Source organism: Phyllostomus discolor, chromosome X, assembly GCF_004126475.2.
Source record: "Phyllostomus discolor isolate MPI-MPIP mPhyDis1 chromosome X, mPhyDis1.pri.v3, whole genome shotgun sequence".
Classification (NCBI taxonomy): domain Eukaryota; kingdom Metazoa; phylum Chordata; class Mammalia; order Chiroptera; family Phyllostomidae; genus Phyllostomus; species Phyllostomus discolor.
This window is the reverse complement of record NC_050198.1, coordinates 43,231,107-43,252,463: the sequence shown is the minus strand read 5'-3', so window position 1 is coordinate 43,252,463 and position 21,357 is coordinate 43,231,107. Positions and strand designations below refer to the sequence as shown.

Sequence of the window (21,357 nt, the reverse complement as noted above, 5' to 3'; positions counted from 1 at the left end):
TATTGAATTGTTTGACTTGATTGATCCTCCTAACAGGGGGTCTCAAACATGTGTTGTTACAATCATTTGAGGAACTTCAAAATAATCCTGATGCAGAGATCCCAGATGACAGAGGAGTAAGTGGAAGCTACACTAATCACCTCCCAGGACCAACCTGAAATTACAGCTAAATTATAGAGAAATCTGCCTGAATAACCAACTGAACACTAGCTGGAGGGAAGCCTTACAATTAGGGGCATACAGAAGAAACCACTTCACCACAAAGAGATTGATAAGAGAGTGTGGGGTGGCTGGGCTCCCATGGTTGGAAGCTGAAATACTGAAGGGATATTTCAGTTGCCAGAGGGTTCCTCCTGAGAAATGTGGGATCTAAACTCCAAGTTGGGCTCCCCAGCCTACAGGACCAGAGCCAGAAAGGAACCCATGTAACATTCAGCTGTGAAAAGCAGCAGGGTTTCTGTCTGCCAGAGAGACACAGCTACAGATGCATAGGGCCTCTTAAAGGGCCAATGCACAAAATTTCTTTTGCAGCCACTTACCCAGGGCTCTGGCAGACAGAAGGCAGAGTGGACTAGATTGGTGGCACTGGGGAGAGAACTGAAGGAACAGCCTCCAGAATCCCAGTGTTAAGTCATTCCCCACATAGCAGAAGCCATCTTTCTCAGGCAGAGCACTCCTCTCCAAGGGCCTTCAACCTGAGAGATGCAACAACTCCAGCCACAAAAGTGCCTCTTCCCTAATCTGTGGAGCTAAAGCCAGGCTGCTGATCACAACTTGATTAATTTAATAACTGATCGATCTCATAACTGATTAGTTTAGTGTTAACCCACTTATTTTTAATAGCATGTTATTCAGTCTCCATGAATTTGTGGGTTTTTTTTCTTGAGGTTGGTTTTAGTCTCAAGACGTAGTAATCTGAGATGATGCTTGATACAATTTTAATTTTCTGGAATTTTTTGAGGCTTGTTTTGTGTCCTCCCATGTGGGCTATCTTTGAAAATGTTCCATATGCATTTGAAAAATGTATATTTTGCTTCCTTGGGGTAAAAGATTCTGTATAATCAATTAAATCAATTTGTCTAGACTGTTGGTCAGTGCCACAATATCCTTATTAATTCTTTGGAAGAGCTATCCATTGTTGACAGTGGACTGTTAAAATCCCCTACTATGAGTGTGTTGTGGTTGATTACTTTCTTAAGTCCTCCAAGATTTTCATTATATATTTGGGGTTCCTATGTTAGGCATATGTATGTTTACAGTGGTTATAACTTCTTCAATGATTTTTCCCTTAAGTATTATGAAATTGAAAAGCTTCTGCATGGCTAAAAAAAATATCAGCAAAATGAAAAGGAAACCAACCATATAAGAAAACATATTTGCCAATGATAACTTGGACAAGGGTTTGATCTCCAAAATATATAAAGAAGTAATATGACTGAACACCAGGAAGACAAACAACCCAATTAAAAAATGGGAAAAGGAGCCCTGGCTGGCGTAGCTCAGTGGATTGAGCGCAGGCTGTGAACCAAAGTGTCACAGGTTTGATTCCCAGTCAGGGCACGTGCCTGGGTTGCAGGCCATGGCCCCCAGCAACCTCACATTGATGTTTCTCTCTCTCTCTTTCTCCCTCCCTTCCCTCTCTAAAAATAAATAAAATCTTTAACAAAAATGGGAAAAGGACCTGAACAGATACTTCTCCAAGGTAGACATAAAGAGGGCCCAAAGATAGATGAAAGAATGCTCACCATCATTAGCCATCAGAGAGATGCAAATTAAAACCACAATGAGATACTACCTCACACCAGTCAGAATGGCCATCATTAACAAATCAACAAAAATAAGTTCTGGCAAGATTGTGGAGAAAAGGCAACCCTAGTACACTGTTAGTGGGAATGCAGACTGGTACAGCCACTGTGGAAAACAGTATGAATTTTCCTAAAAAAAAAAACAAAAACAAAAACAAAACAAAAAACAACAAAAGATGGAACTGCCTATTGATCTATTGATATTCCACTGCTAGAATTATACCCTAAGAATCCTAAAACACCAATTCAAAACAACCTATGTGCCTCAATGTTCATAGCAGCATTATTTATGATAGGCAAGTATTAGAAGCAGCCAAAGTACCCATCAAGTAATGAGTGGATCAAAAGCTATGCTACAAAGTGAAATAAAATAAAATGAAATACCCGTGGTACATTTACACAGTGGAATACTGTGCAGCAGAAAGAAAGAAGGAACTCCCACCTGTTGTGATGCCATGGATGGAACTGGAGAGGATTGTGCTAAGTGAAGTAAATTAGGGGGAGGAAAACAAATACCATATTATTTCACCTATAAATGGAACCTAATGAACAAAACAAACAAAGGAACAAAATAGAACCAGAGACATGGAAATAGGAAGCAAACTGACAGAACCCAGATGTGAAGGGGAAATAAGTTAATAGGGGAAAGAAGGGGAAGGGTCTAGTCAAGAAACATATATAAAATATCCATGGACATAGATAACAGGGTGAGGATTGACTGTGGGAACAGTGGGTTTCAGGGTAAGAGAGACCTATGGGGGTGGGGGGAAGTTGGGGCAACTTTGACAGAACAACAATAAAAAATAATTAAATAAATACATATACACATAAATAAAACAACAGATTAATTTAACAGTTAAGGCAGAAAATGCAAAGAAGCAGCCAAAATGGGAAGACAAAGAAACAGACCCCAAATGAAAGAATAAGAGAATTCTCCCAGAAGATGAACTACATGAAATAGAAGCAAGCAATTTATCAGATAAAGAGTTTAGAGTAATGATTATAACGATACTCAACAACATTAAAAAATACATAGAAATCATAGAAAGGATCAGTCAGAAATAAAGAATGCAATATGTAAAATAAATGACACACTGGAAGGAATAAACAGGTTTGATGAAGCAGAAAATAGAATCATTGATTTGGAAGGCAAAATAGGAAAACAAACAAACAAACAAACAAACAAACAAACAACACCCAGGCAGAGCAGCAAAAAGAAAGAAGGTTTTTTTTTAAAAAAAATGAGGAAAGGTTAAAGAAGAACATTATTATGCTTCATTTTGGACAACATGAAGCATAATAATATTTCTGCACCCTAGAAATTCCAGAAGAACAGAAGCAAGCAAGGGGTTGAGAACCATTTGAAGAAATAACAACTGAAAACTTCGTTAATCTGGTAAAGGAAAAAGACACACGACTCCAGGAAGCTCAGAGAATCCCCAATAAGTTGGACTCAAAGAGGCCTACATGAGACACATCATAATTAAAATAAAAGGCTTAAGGACAAGGAGAGAATCATAAGAGCCACAAGACAAAAGCAGGTAGTTGCATACAAGGGAGCACCAATTAGACTATCAGCTGATTTCTCAATGGAAACATATCAGGCCAGAAGGGAGTGATGTGAAATATTCAAGGTAATGAAAAAACAAAGACGCACAACCAAGGCTACTTTACCCAGCAAGGCTATCATTTAAAATAGAAGGAGAAATAGCTTCCTAGACAAGGAAAACCTAAACGAGCTTGTTACCACCAAACCAGTGCTACAAAAATTGTTAAGGGTTTGCTTTAAGAAGAAGATGTAGAGAAAGAAAAAACAATGGACTTCTGGGTCTGGGGTCCTAAGATGGTGGCTTTGTTGGAGGGAGCATAACCCCCTTCATTTGTGCAGGGGAGAGAAACTCGCTGATCGGCGGAGGAACAGAGCAAGGGGCCTAGGTTATTGCAACATTTATGAAAACAGGACATCAAAAATTATAGCGGACATTGAAAAACCAGATAGTAAGGAGACCGCTTCAGGACAACAGGGACCCAGGAATCAGCTCAGGGACCAGGAGGGTTGCAGCCCCCATGCCCGGTGCTCCCGTGTCTGCCTCAGGGCACCCAAGAGAGTGGAGTCACTGCTCCCTCCCCGGACAACGGAGTTGAGCAACACCAGGGGAGGCCTTGTTGCTTGAAGGCACAGAGAGGGGAGTTGGACTGGGAAACAGTTGCACAGGGGTTACAGGCACCCACGCATAGCCCTGGGAGGGGGGAGTGCCCCCAGCCAGCGAGACCAGGGGTGGCCTGGACATGTGCCCAGGCCCCCAGCCTGGTGGGGGTGTGGTTCTATGGAAGACTCAGACCTTGCAGCCCTGAACAAGGAACAGGCACAGGTGTTCACAGGTTTCTGGAACCTGTGGTGGTGAACTCAGGGGAGCACGCACCCCTCCAGGATTCCTGATTCTCATGCTGTGAACCCAGAAGGGATGCGGTGCTTCGGGGGTTCCTGGAGCCTGCAGCAGGGAAATTGGTAGAAGTGTGCACCCCTTCATGATCCCCAGAGCTTGCACTGTGAATCCAGAAAAGACTCGGGTGCTTCCCAAGAGCATAGAGCCCGCCATGGTGAAATTTGGGGAAAGGGTCTGTCTCCTTGTGATCCCCGGAGCTTGCACTGTGAACCCGGAAAAGACGCAAGAGCTCTGCAGGGCCCCGGAGCCCGGGAGACCATGGCAGTGAGCTCCAGAGAGCATGCTTCGGAGGACCCATACCCTCATCCAGGGTCCTGCAGGGGTACATTGGATTGGCTCTGGGGAGAGTGTACTGCTGGCCCTGGGGACGGTACCGGACAGACAGACTGAGTTTTGACTGGGAAGAGTGAAAAGCATTCCAAACGCCCCTCATCCTGCTGAAGCCAGCAAGACCAGAAAGACTGGTTTGGCCAGTTAGAAACCAACAAGAGGTTTTTGGGTTTTCGGGGGTTATTTTGGTCTTTTATTTTTTTTTTGGGGGGGGGGCTGTTCTAGTTGTTTGATTGTTTGATTTTACCTTGTTTATTAAGTGACTTTTATTTTTTAATTATTATTTTCATATCTCTCAATTCCTTATGTTTCTCCTCCTTTCATCCTAGTATTATTCCTTCCACTCCAAATGTATCTCTCCTACATTCCATCTTCTGCTTTTTTTTTTTTTTGAGGCTGCAAGTTACTGCAAATTTGTATTATCTTTTTCTCACTTTTCTGACATTTTTTATTTTAATAGTATTTTGGTATTCTTTTTCTTTCTCTATAATATTCTTTGCTTGGCTGGTTATACTGTCATTTGATAGGATCCCACTGTTATCTCAGTCACAGTGTGTGGATAATTTACTGTCCTTCATTTGTGTTCCATTAGTATACCTCTAAAGGTTCTATACTCCTTATTCTTGTTATCTAGATCTCTTAGATTCTTCCACATGATTGTTGCTTTAATATTACTGTAAATGAGACCTAGTTCATACAATTGTAAATACTACTCAAAACCCATCTGTGATCTCACTCCACATTGCAATTTCCTGAACTATATTATTGTGGGGGTTGTCTCTATTCTTTTACACACTACTCCTATTTACTAATCTTTATTCCCACCCTACCTAAGAACCTGACCTCCCACTGCCTCACAGGATTCTAGATCCAACTAAAAAAAAAAAAAAAAACTTTCCTCCCCAATACAAGTCTTTTCTTCTTTCCATCCTTTCTAAAATGTGGCTAATGGGGTGGAAGATCATGGTAAACACTATACGTAGCCAAAGGATATCCCATCTCCTCTCTACTGGCTGCTACTGTAAATATCATAGAATACTCTCTTGCTGTCTTAAACCATTTTGCCTTACTCCTCCAACTGATCACAAAAAAGACTAGGGGGAAGCTGTGAACACCAGGATACACAAAGGAGACTGAATGAATCGCACAGGTATTCTACTACAGAAGTTCACACCATAATCACAGGGAACCAGAACAGATCAATTTAAGAAACAGAGGCTAACAAGAAGAGTCTCACAAACAATGAGAAGACAAAGAAACAATCCCCAAATGAAAGGAAAGGAGGAAGCCTCAGGAAGAATGCTAAATGAAGTAGAGGCAACTCAACTATCAGATATTGAGTACAAAACAGTGATTATCAGGAAGTTCAATGAACTCACAATGAGCTATCATAAACTAGAGGGAAGCTACAACGATCTCACTGCAAACTATATCAACATGAAAAAGGAAATAGAAACTATGAACAAGGGCCAAGAGGAAATGAAGAATACAATATCTGAACTGAAGAACACAGTAGAAGGAATCAAAAGCAGGATCGATGAAGCAGAAGACCAGATTAGCAAATTGGAGGACAAAGTAGAAGAAAACAGCCAGAAAGAGCAACAAAAGGAAAAGAGACTCAGAAAGAATGAAGAGGGATTAACAGAACTGCAAGAAAATATGAAATGTAATAATAAACATATAATAGGGTACCAGAAGGAGAAGAAGAAGAGCAAGGGATAGAAAACCTATTTGAAAAAATAATGATGGAAAACTTCCCTAATTTGATGAGAGAAAAAGTCACACAAATCCAGGAAACACAGAGAGTCCCAATCAAGAGGACCCAAAGAGGCCCACCTCAAGACCCATCATAATTAAAATGGAAAAATCTCAAGACAAAGAGAGAATCTTAAAGGCAGCAAGGGAGAAATAGGAAGTAACATACAAGGGAGCCCCAATAGGGCTAGCAGCTAACGTCTCAATGGAAACAATCCAAGCCAGAAGAGAATAGCAAGAAATATTTCAAGTAATAAGAACCAGAGGTCTGCAACCATGGCTGTTTTACCCAGCAAGGCTCTCAATCAAGATAGAAGGCCAAATAAGAATCTTCCCAAACAAAAGAAGTCTAAAAGAATACACCCCCACCAAACCAACTCTGCAAGAGATGCTAAAGGGACTCCTTTAAAAAAATAAAGGAAAAGAGAGAGGGAGAGAGAGGAACACATCTACATAAATGGAAATGAATAAGTACCTATCGATAATAACCTTAAATGGAAATGGATTAAATGCACCAATCAAAAGACATAGAACACCTGAATGGATAAGAAAACATGACCCAAATATATACTGTCTACAAGAGACCCACCGCAGGATAAAAGACCTGCACAGCCTGAAAGTGAAGGCCTAGAAACAAATTTTCCAAGGAAATGGACAGGAAAAAAAATATAAACCCACATAGCAATACTCATATCAGACAAAATAGACTTTAGGAAGAGGGTCATAAGAGAGATCCGGAAGGTCATTTCATAATACTCAAGGGAAGAATCCACCAAGAAGACATAAATATTGTAAATATATATGCACACAACATAGGAACACCCAAATACATAAAGAAAATCTTAGAGGACTTCAACAAAGATATTGACAGCAACACAATTATAGTGGGGGATTTTAACACCACACTGTAAAAAATGGACATATCTTCCAAACAAAATATCAACAAAGATATCATACCATTGAACAATACCCTAGATGAGCTGGACTTAACTGATATATACAGAGGCTGCCATCCCAAAGAACCTAAATACACATTCTTCTCAATGTACACGGAACATTTTCAAAGATAGACCACATGATAGGACACAAAACAAGCCTCAACAATTTCAAGAAAATTGAAATCATACCAAGAATTTTCCCAGATCATAAGGAACTAAAACTAGAAACTAACCCCAAGAAAAAAAAGCCCAAAACACTCAAAATCATGGAGATTAAATAGCATGCTATTAAACAATGAATGGGTCAAGAATGAAATTAGGAAAAAAATCAAAAAGTTTCTGGAAACAAATGAAAATGAACTCACAACAACCCAAAACTTATGGGAAACTGCTAAGGCAGTCCTGAGAGGGAAGTTCACAGCGATACAGGTGTACCTAAAAAAGATAGAAGTATTTCAAACAAACAACCTAACCCTATGTCTACAAGAACTCGAGGAACAAAAACAAAGACAGCCCACCGCAAGCAGAAGGAAGGAAATAACCAATATCAGAGCAGAATTAAATGACATAGAGACTAAAAGCACAATTTTAAGGATCAGTGAATCCAAGAACTGGTTCTTTGAAAAGATAAACAAAATCAACAAGCCTTTAAGCAGACTCATCAAGAAAAAAAGAGAGAGGACCCAAATAAACACAATCAGAAATGAAAGAGGATAGATTACAACAGATACCACAGAAATACAAAGCACTGTAAGAAATTACTACGAAGAATTGTATGCCACAAAATTTGAAAACCTAGGTGAAATGGACAAATTTCTAGGAAAATATAATCTTCCAAAACTCAATGAAAAAGAAGCAGAAAGCCTGAACACACCAATAACAGCAAAAACAATTGAAGCAGTAATCAAAAAACTCCCAACACATGAAACCCCTGGACCAGATGGTTTCACAGGAGAATTCTACAAAGAATTTAAGGAAGAGCTAACCCCTATCCTTCACAGACCATTCCAAAAAATCCAAAAAGATGAGAGACTGACTCCCAAACTCTTTTCATGAGGCCAACATCATCCTAATTCCAAAACCAGATAAACACACAACAAAGAAAGAAATCTTCAGGCTAATATCACTGAGCAACATTGACGCTAAAATCCTCAACAAAATACTGGCAAACTGCATCCAACAGTACATTAAAAAGTCATACAGCATGATGAAGTGGGATTCATTCCAGGGATGCAAGGATAGTATAATATTTGCAAATCAGTAAATGTAATACATTGCATGAACAAAAGCAAAGACAAAACCACATGATCATATCAATACATGAAGAAAAAGCATTTGATAAGGTACAAAACCCAATTATGATAAAAAACACTCAGCAAAATGGGAATAGAGGGAGCCTTCCTCAACATAATAAAGGCCATAGATGAGAGACCTACAGTCAACATCACACACAATGGGCAAAAATTAAAATCTTTTCCACTAAGATCAGGTGCAAGACAAGGCTGCCCACTTTCACCACTTCTATTCAATATAGTACTGGAAGTTTTAGCCATAGCGATCAGACAAGAAAAAGAAATAAAAGGCATCCAAATCAGAAAAGAGGAAACAAAACTGTCACTGTTTGCAGATGACATGATAGTATACATAGAAAATCCTATAGACTCCACCAAAAAAACTCCTTGACCTAATAAATGAATTTGGCAAAAGAGCGGGATACAAAGTCAATATCCAGAAATCAAAGGCATTTCTGTACACCAACAATGAAACAGCAGAAGGAGAAATCAAGAAAAAAATCCCATTTGAAATAGCAAAAAGAAAAATAAAATACCTAGGAATAAACCTAACCAAAGAGGTAAAAGACCTGTATTCAGAAAACTACATAACACTGAGGAAAGAAATCAAGGAAGACACACAAAAAAAATGGAAACATATGCCATGTTCATGGATTGGAAGAATTAATATCATCAAAATGTCCATACTACCCAAAGCAATGTACACATTAATGCAATACCTATTAAAGTACCAATGGCTTATTTCACAGACATAGACCAAACACTTCAAAAATTTATATGGAACCATAATCGACCCTGAATAGCTGCTGCAATGTTGAGAAAGAAGAGTACAGTAGGAGGGATCACAATACCTAACACTAAGCTATACTACAAGGCCACTGTAATCAAAACAGCCTGGTACTGGCACAGAAACAGGCACATGGACCAATGGAACAGAACACAAAGCCCAGAAAGAAACTCAGGTCTCTGTGGTCAATTAATATTTGACAAAGTGGGCAGCAACATAAAATGGAGTAAAAATATCCTCTTCAACAAATGGTATTGGGAGAACTGGACAGCTACGTGCAAAAAAACTAAATGAAACTCAACCACCAAATTACGCCTTACACGAAAATAAATTCAATGTGGATAAAAGAGTTAAATATAAACTGTGACACCATTAAAGTCCTAGAGGAGAACCTAGGTAGGAAAATCTCAGATATTTCATGCAGAAACATTTTTACTGACATGTCCCCTAGAGCAAGGGACATAAAGGAAAGAATAAACAAATGGGACCTCATCAAAATAAAAAGCTTCTGCAGAGCTAAAGAAAACAGTATCAAAATAAAAAGAGAACCAACTGTATGGGAAAACATTTTTGCCAATGATACCTCAGACAAGGGTTTAATCTCCAAAATATATAAAGAACTTACACGACTCCACTCCAAGAAGACAAGCAACCCAATTAAAAAATGGGCAAAGGCCTTGAACAGACACTTCTCCAAGGAGGACATACAGAAGATCCAAAGACACATGAAATGATGTTCAATATCGCTAGCTATCAAAGAGATGCAAATTAACACCACAGTGAGATACCACTTCACACCAGTCAGAATGGCCATCATAAACAAAGCAACAAACAAGTGTTGGAGAGGTTGTGGAGAAAAGGGGACCCTAGTGCACTGTTGGTGGGACTGCAGACTGGTACAACCACTGTGAAAGCAGTATGGAACTTCCTCAGAAAACTAAAAATGGATCTGCCTTTTGACCCAGCAATTCCACTGCTAGGACTATATCCTAAGAACACTAAAAGACCAATTCAAAAGAACCTTTGCATCCCAATGTTCATAGTGACACAATTTACAATAGCTAGGTGCTGGAAGCAACCAAGATGCCCATCAGTAAATGAATGGATCCAAAAACTATGGTACATATACACAGTGGAATTCTATGCAGCAGAAAGATAGAAGGAGCTCCTACCGTTTGCAACAGCTTGGATGGAGCTGGAAAGCATTATGCTAAGTGAAATAAGCCAGGCAGTGAAGGCAAATACCATATGATCTCACCTTTAACAGGAACCTAAACAACAAAACAAAGAAACAAGCAAAATATAACCAAAGACACTGAAATAGAGGACAGGCTGACGGTGAACAGAGGGGGAGAAGAGGCAATTTCAGGGGATAATGGGAAGGGTTTACAAGAACAAATTTAAAGGACAAAAACTAGGGGGAGTGTGGTAGTGGGGACAAAGTGGGTTGGGTTGGTTGGGTGGGCTGGAATGGGAGTAAAAGGGAGAAAACTGTACTTGGACAATGATTTAAAAAATTAAAAACGGACTTCTGGCCAAGACTGGGACATATGTAGATACACTTTGCTTCATTGCACAACCAAAAGAAGGTCAATAAATTTAAAAACAAACATACCCAGAACTTTGAGAAAATCAAACTATATAGAAGTCTGATAACCAAGGAGTTAAGGAAGAAACATTTATTGAGACTGACAGTGCTATAATTTGGCAAGTGCATTGCCCTACCCTGGCAAATACATAAGACCTCAACCCTTAGAACATAATAGACATGCCGATACTATATATATATATATATATATATATATATATATATATATCCCAAATGAAAGAAAAGATCCGAACTCAAAAAATATTACTAAGGACTGAAGAGATAGCCAACCTATCAGATGCAGAGTTCAAAACACTGGCAATCAGAATGCTTACTGAAATGGTTGAGTATGGTCACAAATTATAGGAAAAAGTTAAGGCTATGAAAAGTGAAATAAAGGAAAATATACAGTGGACCAACTGTGACAGGAAGGAAACCGTGACTCAAATCAATGATTTGGAGCAGAAGGAAGAAATAAACATTCAACCAGAACAGAAGGAAGAAACAAGAATTTTTTAAAAAATGAGGTGAGGCTTAGGAACCTCCGGGACAACTTTAAACATTCCCACATCTGAATCACAGGGGTCCCAGAAGGAAAAGAGGAAGTGTGAGAACTTGAAAATTTATTTGTAAACATAATGAAGGAGAATTTCCCCATCTGACATAAGAAATAGACTTTCATGAATTTCAGCAAGCTCAGGCAGTCCCAAAGAAGTTCAACCCAAGGAAGCACACACCAAAGCACATCATAATTACATTATGCAAGATTAAAGATAAGAAGAGAATCCTAGAAGCAGCAAGAGAAAAGGAGACAGTTACCTACAAAGGAGTTCCCCTAAGACTGCCTGCTGATTTCTTAAAAGAAACCCTGCAAGCATGAAGAGCCTGGACTGAAGTATTGGAATTCATAAAAGGCAAATACCTATATCCAAGGTTACTCTATCCAGCAAAGCTATCATTTATAATAGAAGGGCAGATAAAGTGGTTCCCAGATAAGGTCAAGTTAAAGCAGTTCATCTTCACCAAGACCTCATTATATGAATGTTAAAGGAATTTATCTAAGAAAAAGAAGATGATAAAAATATGAACAGTAAAATGACAACAAACTCACAACTGTCAACAACTGAACATAAAATGAAAGCAAACTAAGCAAACAACTAGAACAGGAACAGAATCACAGAAATGGAGATCACATGGAGGGTTATCAGCGGTGAAGCAGAGCGGGGAGAATGGCATAAAAGTTACAGGGAATAGGAAGCATAGATGGTAGGTACAAAATAGACAGGGGGAGGTTAAGAATAGTACATGAAATGGAAAAGCCAAAGAATTTGTGTGTACAACCCATGGACATGAACTAAGGGCAAGCAGAAATGCTGGTGGGAAGGGGGATGCAGGGTAGAAGTGAATGAAGAGGAGAAAAATAGTAGGATAACTGTGATATCATAATCAATAAATTATATTAAAAAACAAAATGAAGGATCATCAAGGAACATGTATAAAGAACACATGGACAAAGCCAAAGGGGGAGTAGGTTCCAGGGTGAGAAGTGGGGATGGGTGGGGTGGGGGGTGTCGGAGGATAAATGAAGACAAGTGTAGTTGAACAACAATAAAATATGCCATTGAAAATAAGAAAATAAAAAATTTTAAAAAACTAAAAAAGGAAAAATGAAAGAATAACAATGGACTGCATACATATCTATCCATAATCACCTTAAATGTAAATGGCTTAAGTGCCCCAACCAAGAGGCATAGGGTAGCTGAATGGATAAGAAAACAAGTCCCATGTATATGCTGCCTCCAAGAAGCCCATCTCAGATCAAAGGATACACACAGACTAAAAGCAAAAGGATGGAAAAAGATATTTCATGCAAATGAATAGGAAAAAAACTGGAGTAGCACTACTTATATCCAACAATATAGATTTTAAAACAGAGGCAATAGTAATAGACAAAGAAGGACACTACATAATAATAAAGGGAACAGTCCAACAAGAGGATATAACCCTAGTAAACCCTTACACATCCAACATAGGAGCAGCTAAATATATGAAGTAAATCTTGATGGACATAAAGGGTGAAAATGACAAACATGCAGTCCTATTTGGGGATTGTAACACCCCACTGACTTCAATGGATAGATGTTCCAGGCAGGAAATCAACAAGGAGACAACAGTCTTAAATGACACACTAGATCAAATGGATTTAATGATTTCTTCAGAGCATTTCACACCAAAGCAGAAGAATATACACACTTTTCAAGTGCACATGTAACATTTACTAGAGTGCACAAAATGTTAGAATACAAAATTAGTCTGAATATTTAAGAAGATTGAAATCATATCAAGCATCTTCTCTAACAAAATGCTATAAAATTATAAATCAATCACAAGAACACTGAAAAATATGCAGACATGGAAGCTGAATAAGAAATTATTGAACAATGAATGGGTCAACAATGAGATCAAAGAAGAAATCAAAAAAATACCTTGAAACAAATGGAAATGAGGAGACAACAATCCAATATATGTGGGACACTGGGAAACTGTTCTTAAGAGTGAAATTTATAGCATTACAGGCCTATATAGAAAAGAAAAAGAAAAAGCTCAAATAAATTATCTAACTTCATGCTTAAAGGAACTTAAAAAAAAAACAATAAACAAAGTCTGAAGTGAATAGAAGCATGGAAAAATAAAAATCAAAGCAGAAATAAACTAAACAGAACCTAAAAAGTGATACAAAAGATCAACAAATCCAAGAGCTGGTTCTTTAAAAAGATAAACAAGATTGACAAGCCTTTCAGCAGACTCATCAAGGAAGAAAGAGAAAGAACCCAAAAATAAAAGCAGAATTGAAAGATTGGAAATAACAACTGACACCAAAGAAATACAAAGAATTTAAAGAAAATATTAAGAACATCTATATCCCAAAAAACTGAACAACCTGCACAAAATGTATACATTCCTGGAAACATATGAACTTCCAAAATTAAATCAGGAAGATTCAGGTAATCTGAATGGATAGATGACACCTAGTGAAATTGAAGCAGTAATCAATAAAGTCCCAACAAACAAAAGCCATGGACCAGATGGCTTCACAGGTGAATTCTACCAAACATTCTGAGAAACAACACCTCTCCTTCTCAAACTAATTCATGAAATTCAGGAGGAAAGGAAGGCTCCCAAACTCATTTTATGAGGCCAGCATTATCCTAATTCCAAAGCCTGAAAAGGACACTACAAAGAGAGAAAATGATAGGCCAATACCCCTGATAAACATAGACACTAAGATTCTCAACAAAATATTAGCAAACAGAATACAGCAGTTCATCAAAAACATCATACACCATGATCAAATGAGATTTATTCTGGGAATGCAAGGTTGGTACATTTATAAATCCCTAAATGTGATTCATCACATAAACAAAATAAAGGATAAAAGCCACATGATCAGATCAGAAGATGCAGAAAAAGCACTTGGTAAAATCCAGCACCCATTTATGATAAAAATCTCTCAGCAAGGTGGGATTAGAGGGAGTATACTTAAACATAATAAAGGCCACATATGACAAACCCACTCCCAGTATCATACTCAATGGAGAAAAACTACAAGCATTCCCCTTACGATCAGGAACAAGACAGGGGTGTCCACTTTCACCTCTCTTATTTAACATAGTACAGGTATTCCTCACCACAGCAATCAGACAAAAATAAGAAATAAAGGACATCCAAATTAAAAAGGAAGAAGTAAAACTGCCATCATTTGCAGATAACATGATACTGTACATAGAAAACCCCAAAGATTCCAATCTCACCTATAAGTGGTACCTAATTACCAAAACAAACAAGCAAGCAAATTATAACCAGAGACAATGAAATTAAGAACAAACTGACTGTAACCAGAGGGGAGGTGGGAGAGGATATTGGGGGGATTAGAGAGAAGGGTTGTCAAGAAACATATATAAAGGACATGTAGACAAAGCCAAAGGGGAGTAAGATTGAGGATGGGGGTTGGGGGTGACTGGGATAGGGGTATTGGTGGGAGAAAAATGGAGACAACGGTGCTTAAAAAAAACAACAAATTCTGGAAAAAAACTAAAGTAGAACAAGAAAAAAAGAAACTATTGGAACTGATAAATGAATTCAGCAAAGTAGCAGGATATAATATTAATATCCATAAATCAGTTACATTTTTATATACAAACAATGAACTAACAGAAAAGGAAATTAAGAAAACAATCTCATTCACTATTGCTTCAAAAAGAATAAAATGTCTAGTAGTAAATCTAACCAAAGATGTCAAAGACCTGTACCCAGAAAATTATAAGACACTGAAGAAAGAAATTGAAGAAGATATACATAGGTGGAACAAATACCATGTTCATGGATAGGAAGAATTAACATCATTACAATGTCCATCCTACCCAAAGAAATCTGTAGATTCAACACAGTTCCTGTTAAGATACCAGTGATGTATTTCAGAGAACTGTAACAAATATTTCCAAAATTTATTTGGAACCACAAAAGGCCCTAAATAGCAATAGTGATCCTGAGAAAGAGGAACAAAGTTGGAGGAATCAAGTTTCCTGATATCAAACTATACTATAAGGCCAAAGTAATCAAAGCAGCCTGGTACTGGCATAAAAACAGGCACTTAAATCAATGGAACAGAATAGAAAACCTAGAAACAACCCCACATCTTTATAGTCAATTACTATTCGACAGTGGAAATAAGCACATACAATGGGATAAAGGCTGTTCAATAAAGAGTGTTGCGAAAGTTGGATGGTTACTAATTTTAATGTAGAAAAATAAAACTAGACCTCCTTCTTACCCCAAACACAATAATAAATTCAAAATTGATCAAATACTTAAATGTTAGACCCAAAACCACAAATATTCTGGTAGAAAACATAGGCAGTAAAATATCAGACATTGCTCATAGCAATATGTTATCTGCTATATATCCTCAGACAAGGGAAACAAAAGAAAAATAAATGAATGGGACTATATCCAACTCAAAAGTTTTTACACAGCAAAGTAGATCAACAAAATGAAAAGACAATCCACAGAATGGGAGAACATATTCACCAACACATCCAATAAGGGGTTAATATCCAAAATTTATAAGGAAATTACAAAACTCAACACTAAAAAATGAAACCAATTAAAAAATGGGCAAAGGACCTGAATAGACACCTCCACAGAAGACTTACTGATGGCCTATAGACATATGAGAAGATGTTCAACATCAGTAATCACCACAGAAATGCAAAGGCAAACCACTTCACACACGTCTGAATGGCCATCATAAACAAACCAACAAACAAGTGCTGGTGAGGTTGTGGAGAAAAGGGAACTCTAGTACACTGTTGATAAAAATGAAGACTGGTGCAGCATCTGTGGAAAACAGTGTGGAATTTCCTCAGAAAACTAAAAATGGAACTGCCTTTTGACCCAGCAATTCCACTGCTGGAATTATACCCTAAGAACCCTGAAACAGCAATCCAAAAGACCCTAGCACCCCAATGTTCATAACAGCACAATTTACAATAGCCAAGTGCTGGAAGCAACCTAAGTGTCTATCAGTAAACGAATGGATCAAAAAAGTGTGGTACATTTACAGAATGGAATACTACACAACAGAAAGAAAGAAGGAGCTCCTACCCTTTGTGACAGCATGGATGGAACTGGAGATCATTATGCTAAGTGAAATAAGCCAGGCAGTGAAACACAAATACCATATGATTTCACCATAAGTGGAATCTAATCAACAAACAAACAAGGAAGCAAAATATAACCATAGATATTGAAATAAAGAACAAACTAACAGTAACCAGAGGAGAGGGGGATAATGGGAGAAGAAGAAGGGTCATCAAGAATCATATATAAAACACACATGGACAAAGCCAAAGTGTGTAGAATCAAGGGTGGGGGGGTGGGGATGGCTGGGGTGGTGGAGGAAGATGGAGACAACTGTGCTTGAACAAGAAGAAAAAAAGAAAAAAGAAAAATACCCATTTTATTGCTAATATAAAATATAGTATTGTTATTTTAACAAAATGGAAGTCTTACCTAAGATACATTTCAAAATATGGTTGATTTTCATTATTTGGGGATTTGTATTTGTGAATTCACCTACTCATTCAAATGATTTGTAATCTCCAAATCAGTACTCATGATGTTTTTGTGGTCATCCACAGACATGCAAACAAACAACAAAAAATTATGAAAGAACTGAGAAAAATCAGTGATACAGAAAAACATATACATATAATTAAGAATAAGCAACACTCTCTGCTGTCCAGGGTCTGTTTAAGTGCTCCAGCCTCCCGAAACCATTGTTGGTCTAATCCATTTAGACAATGTATTTTCAATTGAGGAAATTCTGTCCCCATGAAGGGAAAAATGATTCTTGAGAGTGGGGTGAAACAGCCTTAGATATTTCAATGGTGTGTGACTCTTCAAAAAGCCACAGTACATAAAGAGATCATCAGGAGTCCTAGCCATGTGGCTCAGTTGGTTCGAGCATTTTCTGTGCATTAAAGTTTTCCAGTTCCATATGGATGTTTTATTCTCTCTCTCTCCCTCCCTCCCTCCCTCCCTCAACAATGGAAACATGTCCTCAGGTTGGGTTTAAAAAATACTATGCTGGTCACATAAAACTGTCAGCTGGACCCCATTAGAGAGAGAGAGAGAGAGAAGAGAGAGAGATCAGGATATTGTTGGCATTAAAATTTCAAAGGGAGTATGTGAAAAATCTTAAAAAGCTCCATCAGAGGGTAGTGACAATGAAAAAATGGTTGAAAACATTTATTTATTTCAGAGTAAGATATCTTTGCTAGGCTTATGTCTATTCTAGAGTTGGAAGCCCCCCTGTAGTTCAAGTTCCTTATATTATAGGAGATGTGACCTGAGCACTAACTAGCACTATGCTCATGAAATTCCTCTGGACTACAGTTTCTCCTTTTTGAAAAGCAGGTGTTGGGGCTAGGAGATCTTTAAAGATTCTTGTAGCTGTGGATTTGTGAATGAAATCACATTGTCAAAAATCAGAATATAAAGATTAATTTCCAAATTGGAGAGCTATTTGTAGCCAGATAACCTAAGGAGATTATCTTCTATAGTGAGAGAGGGTGATAGTTTCATATATACACAGATTTTCAAAAAAAATCCTTTGAATTTGGTTGAAAATATTTTCCACAGCATCTCACAGAAATGAAACCACAGAATTCTTGCAGTACATAAAAGCTGAAAAACATTTATTGTAAAAAGTCATTCACAACAAGAGATTCTGTAGGACAAGTAAGTCATCATTTTATAGTTGTACTTAATCCTTTACTAGAGACAGCTACTCTGCCATTTTAAGAATTGAAGCCTGCACAGTTGCATAGACAATGTTTTGATGTAAGGTATATAAGGAAATTAAAATAGCTAAATCTGCATTATATCGTTCTTTTACATAGAATTATACACTAGTGGAATTCTGATATCTGGCTATTAGACATTGAAAATGTTAAATACTGTTATAAAATACTCAGTATAAAGTGTCATATATAATAGTCATTACACATTTAAAACAATCAGCTTATCTAAATCACTTTAATTGTGACGATTATTGAGGCTAAAATCTTTTGCAATAAAATTTTACTAAACTAAAATATTTAGTAGTGCTATATTTTTTTGGCTTTTGACCCACTATTTCAGACAATTATTTACAGTGAAATTGATGTGATTATTGTCAACAGTCACACTATAGCTTCACATTTTCATGACAATTGCATTCACTTTTTTTTTGCTCCTCTCCTGGAAGTAAGGTTCATGTGCTTACAAAGAGTTCTAAGTAAAGACTATATGTGTTAGTTGTCCACAGTCTTAAAAAGGAAGAGTTCCATTGCAAGCTTGTCTATAGGACACTACAATGATCAGTCTAATAAATTTAGTGAATAGAATCTAGTCAAGGCAGTGATTTGGATTCTGGTGTACTAAAAAAGATAACAACAACAACAATAATATCACAGATACATGATAATACCACCACACATGATACCTAATCTGAAGTTTTCTTTTCTTAACCAGCCTTGGTGTAATTATAATAGAACATTATATCAGTTGCATTATTGTCAACATACATTCATACATCATCCCACCTCTACATCAGTGTTTCTCAGGCTTGACACTGTTAGGCTGGATAATTCTCCACTGTGGAGCCTGCCCTGTGCTTTGCTGAATGGTTAGTCACATCTCTGCCCACTAGATGCCCTCTGTTCCCTAGTGGCAACAACCAAAAATGTCTCCAGATATTGTGAAATGTTCCCTGAGGTAGGATTGCAAAATTGCCCCATTTGCAAACCCCTCCTTAATATAAAGGAGAAAGGGAAATATTATATTGATGACTCTTATTCCTGTTTCAGCTTGAGAAATTTGGCAAAGCTGTGAATTATGCTGATGCAGCCCTGTCTTTCACTGAATGTGGCAATGCTATGGAGTGCAACCCTCTGGAAGCAAAATCTCCCTATACCATGTACTCTGAGACTGTGGAGCTCCTGAGGTAAATGGCTGTTCTGCAACCATCTTCCTAAACCCGTTTCAGTCACAATTGGAAGCTGCCATTTTTTAAAATATAATTTCCACATAGTAATGGTTTATCCAAGGCATCTTCTTCTTAGAAATCATGACAATTAGTTCTTGCCATTTTATTAATATCATGGACATTTATAATTGATGGACACTGTTTCTATAAATTATCCCTTACAATGATTTATAATTTGCAATATTCATAAAAGTAAAGTAGAAATGTGGTGGGTAGAACTGTAATAATTTCACTGTTTGGCATTGACACTTATCTACTCAAAGTGTAATTTTATAATTCAAAAAAGTGGTATCATTGGGATTTCTGTTATAAACCATGTTTTCTAAGAATTTTTCTGCCTTGGTTATTAAAAAGGTAGGGAATACTGTTCTAACATAAAGTCAGCACTAAGGCCATAAGTGTGAATTCGACTTTCAATGCATCTGGAATTTAAGGGAAACAGACAAGGTGGTAGCAGGGGCAGGGTAGAGATGAAAGAATGAAAATAGGAGAGGATATATTACCTGCACAGATTATTGGTTTCATTTTCATTTTAAATGAAATTTTTTGGCCTGTTGGTCTTAACAGAGTAGAATTTGTGGGTAATCAAAAAATTCCTGAGAGAAAGAGAAGAAATCATATCCATTCTAGGGTTCTCCAGTACCTTGCAGATATTTGTAAAATAATTTAACCCACCTCTGAATAGTGGGTAAGCACTATCATTTCCTGGATTGACTAAATAATTGCTTTTGATTGAGTGAACTGTACTTCACCTGATAAGCCCTTATATTGTGGTCACCTCTGGCTTGATTAATCAACAATTCCAGGACTGGATTTTAGCTTTTTACTATGTTACTTGTAAACAAAGTGTTTACAAATCTAAGGACGCTGGTACCCAAACTTAGTGCACATATTTTATAAGAAAGCATTCCAAAATTTCTAAAGAATGTGAACTATTATAAAGAAAAAAAAATATGCTCCCATGGAATAAGAAGATTTAGTTAAAACAACAAAAGTAAAGAGATATTAAGGAAAATCACAGGTAGCCAGTCATCTTTGTTTTTTCTCTATTGAGAAACATATAAAGTACTTCTCCAACATCGTACACAGTGAAAGCTGCCATTATCATTCAGTAGCTTTTAAGACAAAATTGTGTTTTTTTTCAATGTCTATTCAAGGCCACCTGTGATTTTCAAAGTTGCACAAAATGAAATTCTGGCAAAAATTGCAAGCAACAAAAATTGAAAGAAAACAATGAACAAACATGGAGAGAATTCATGTCTTCTATTCATCCAAGAATTTTATAATAGGCCCTTTTTAAACTAACAAGAAAATGTAAAAATGCTAATACCAGGTATTAGCGCACACACACACACACACACACACACACACAATATTGGTGAACTAGGCCTGTCCTATACTGATGATGGGAGTAGAAAATGATCATTGTAAATTGAGGATAATTTGTCATTCTGTAGGAAAACCTACAAAAATGAGCATTTATATATTTTGAGCCAGTAAGTCAAATTCTGTAGTGTTCCATTTGGCATAAATTATAGCACACAAGTAGAAGCGAACAAAAAAATCAATAATAGAAGAGTAATTAATTACATCACAGTACACTCAACAGAATACTTTGCAGCCATTGAAGTGCAACAATGATGGAAACTATGTAGCTGCATAAAAATGTTTATATTATGATGTTAAAGTAAAAGCAAGCTAAATACATTACATTTCTAACCATGAAAAATGTGTTTCTGAATGTGGACCAACCTGGAAGAGAACTGAGCTCATAGCTGTAATGAGGTGAAATTATGGGTGTTTTCCCTTTCTATATATTTTTCTT

General features: G+C 37.2%; 1 protein-coding gene across 1 annotated transcript in view; it reads left to right on the top strand.

Annotated features, from left to right (window-relative positions):
• Positions 1-21,357, top strand: part of AFF2 (AF4/FMR2 family member 2) — a 587,647-nt gene that overhangs the window by 548,618 nt on the left and 17,672 nt on the right. The window contains exon 16 of the mRNA XM_028523486.2: positions 19,354-19,490. Within this exon, the coding sequence (XP_028379287.1) occupies positions 19,354-19,490 (137 nt within the window). The remainder of the gene's footprint in view (positions 1-19,353; positions 19,491-21,357) is intronic.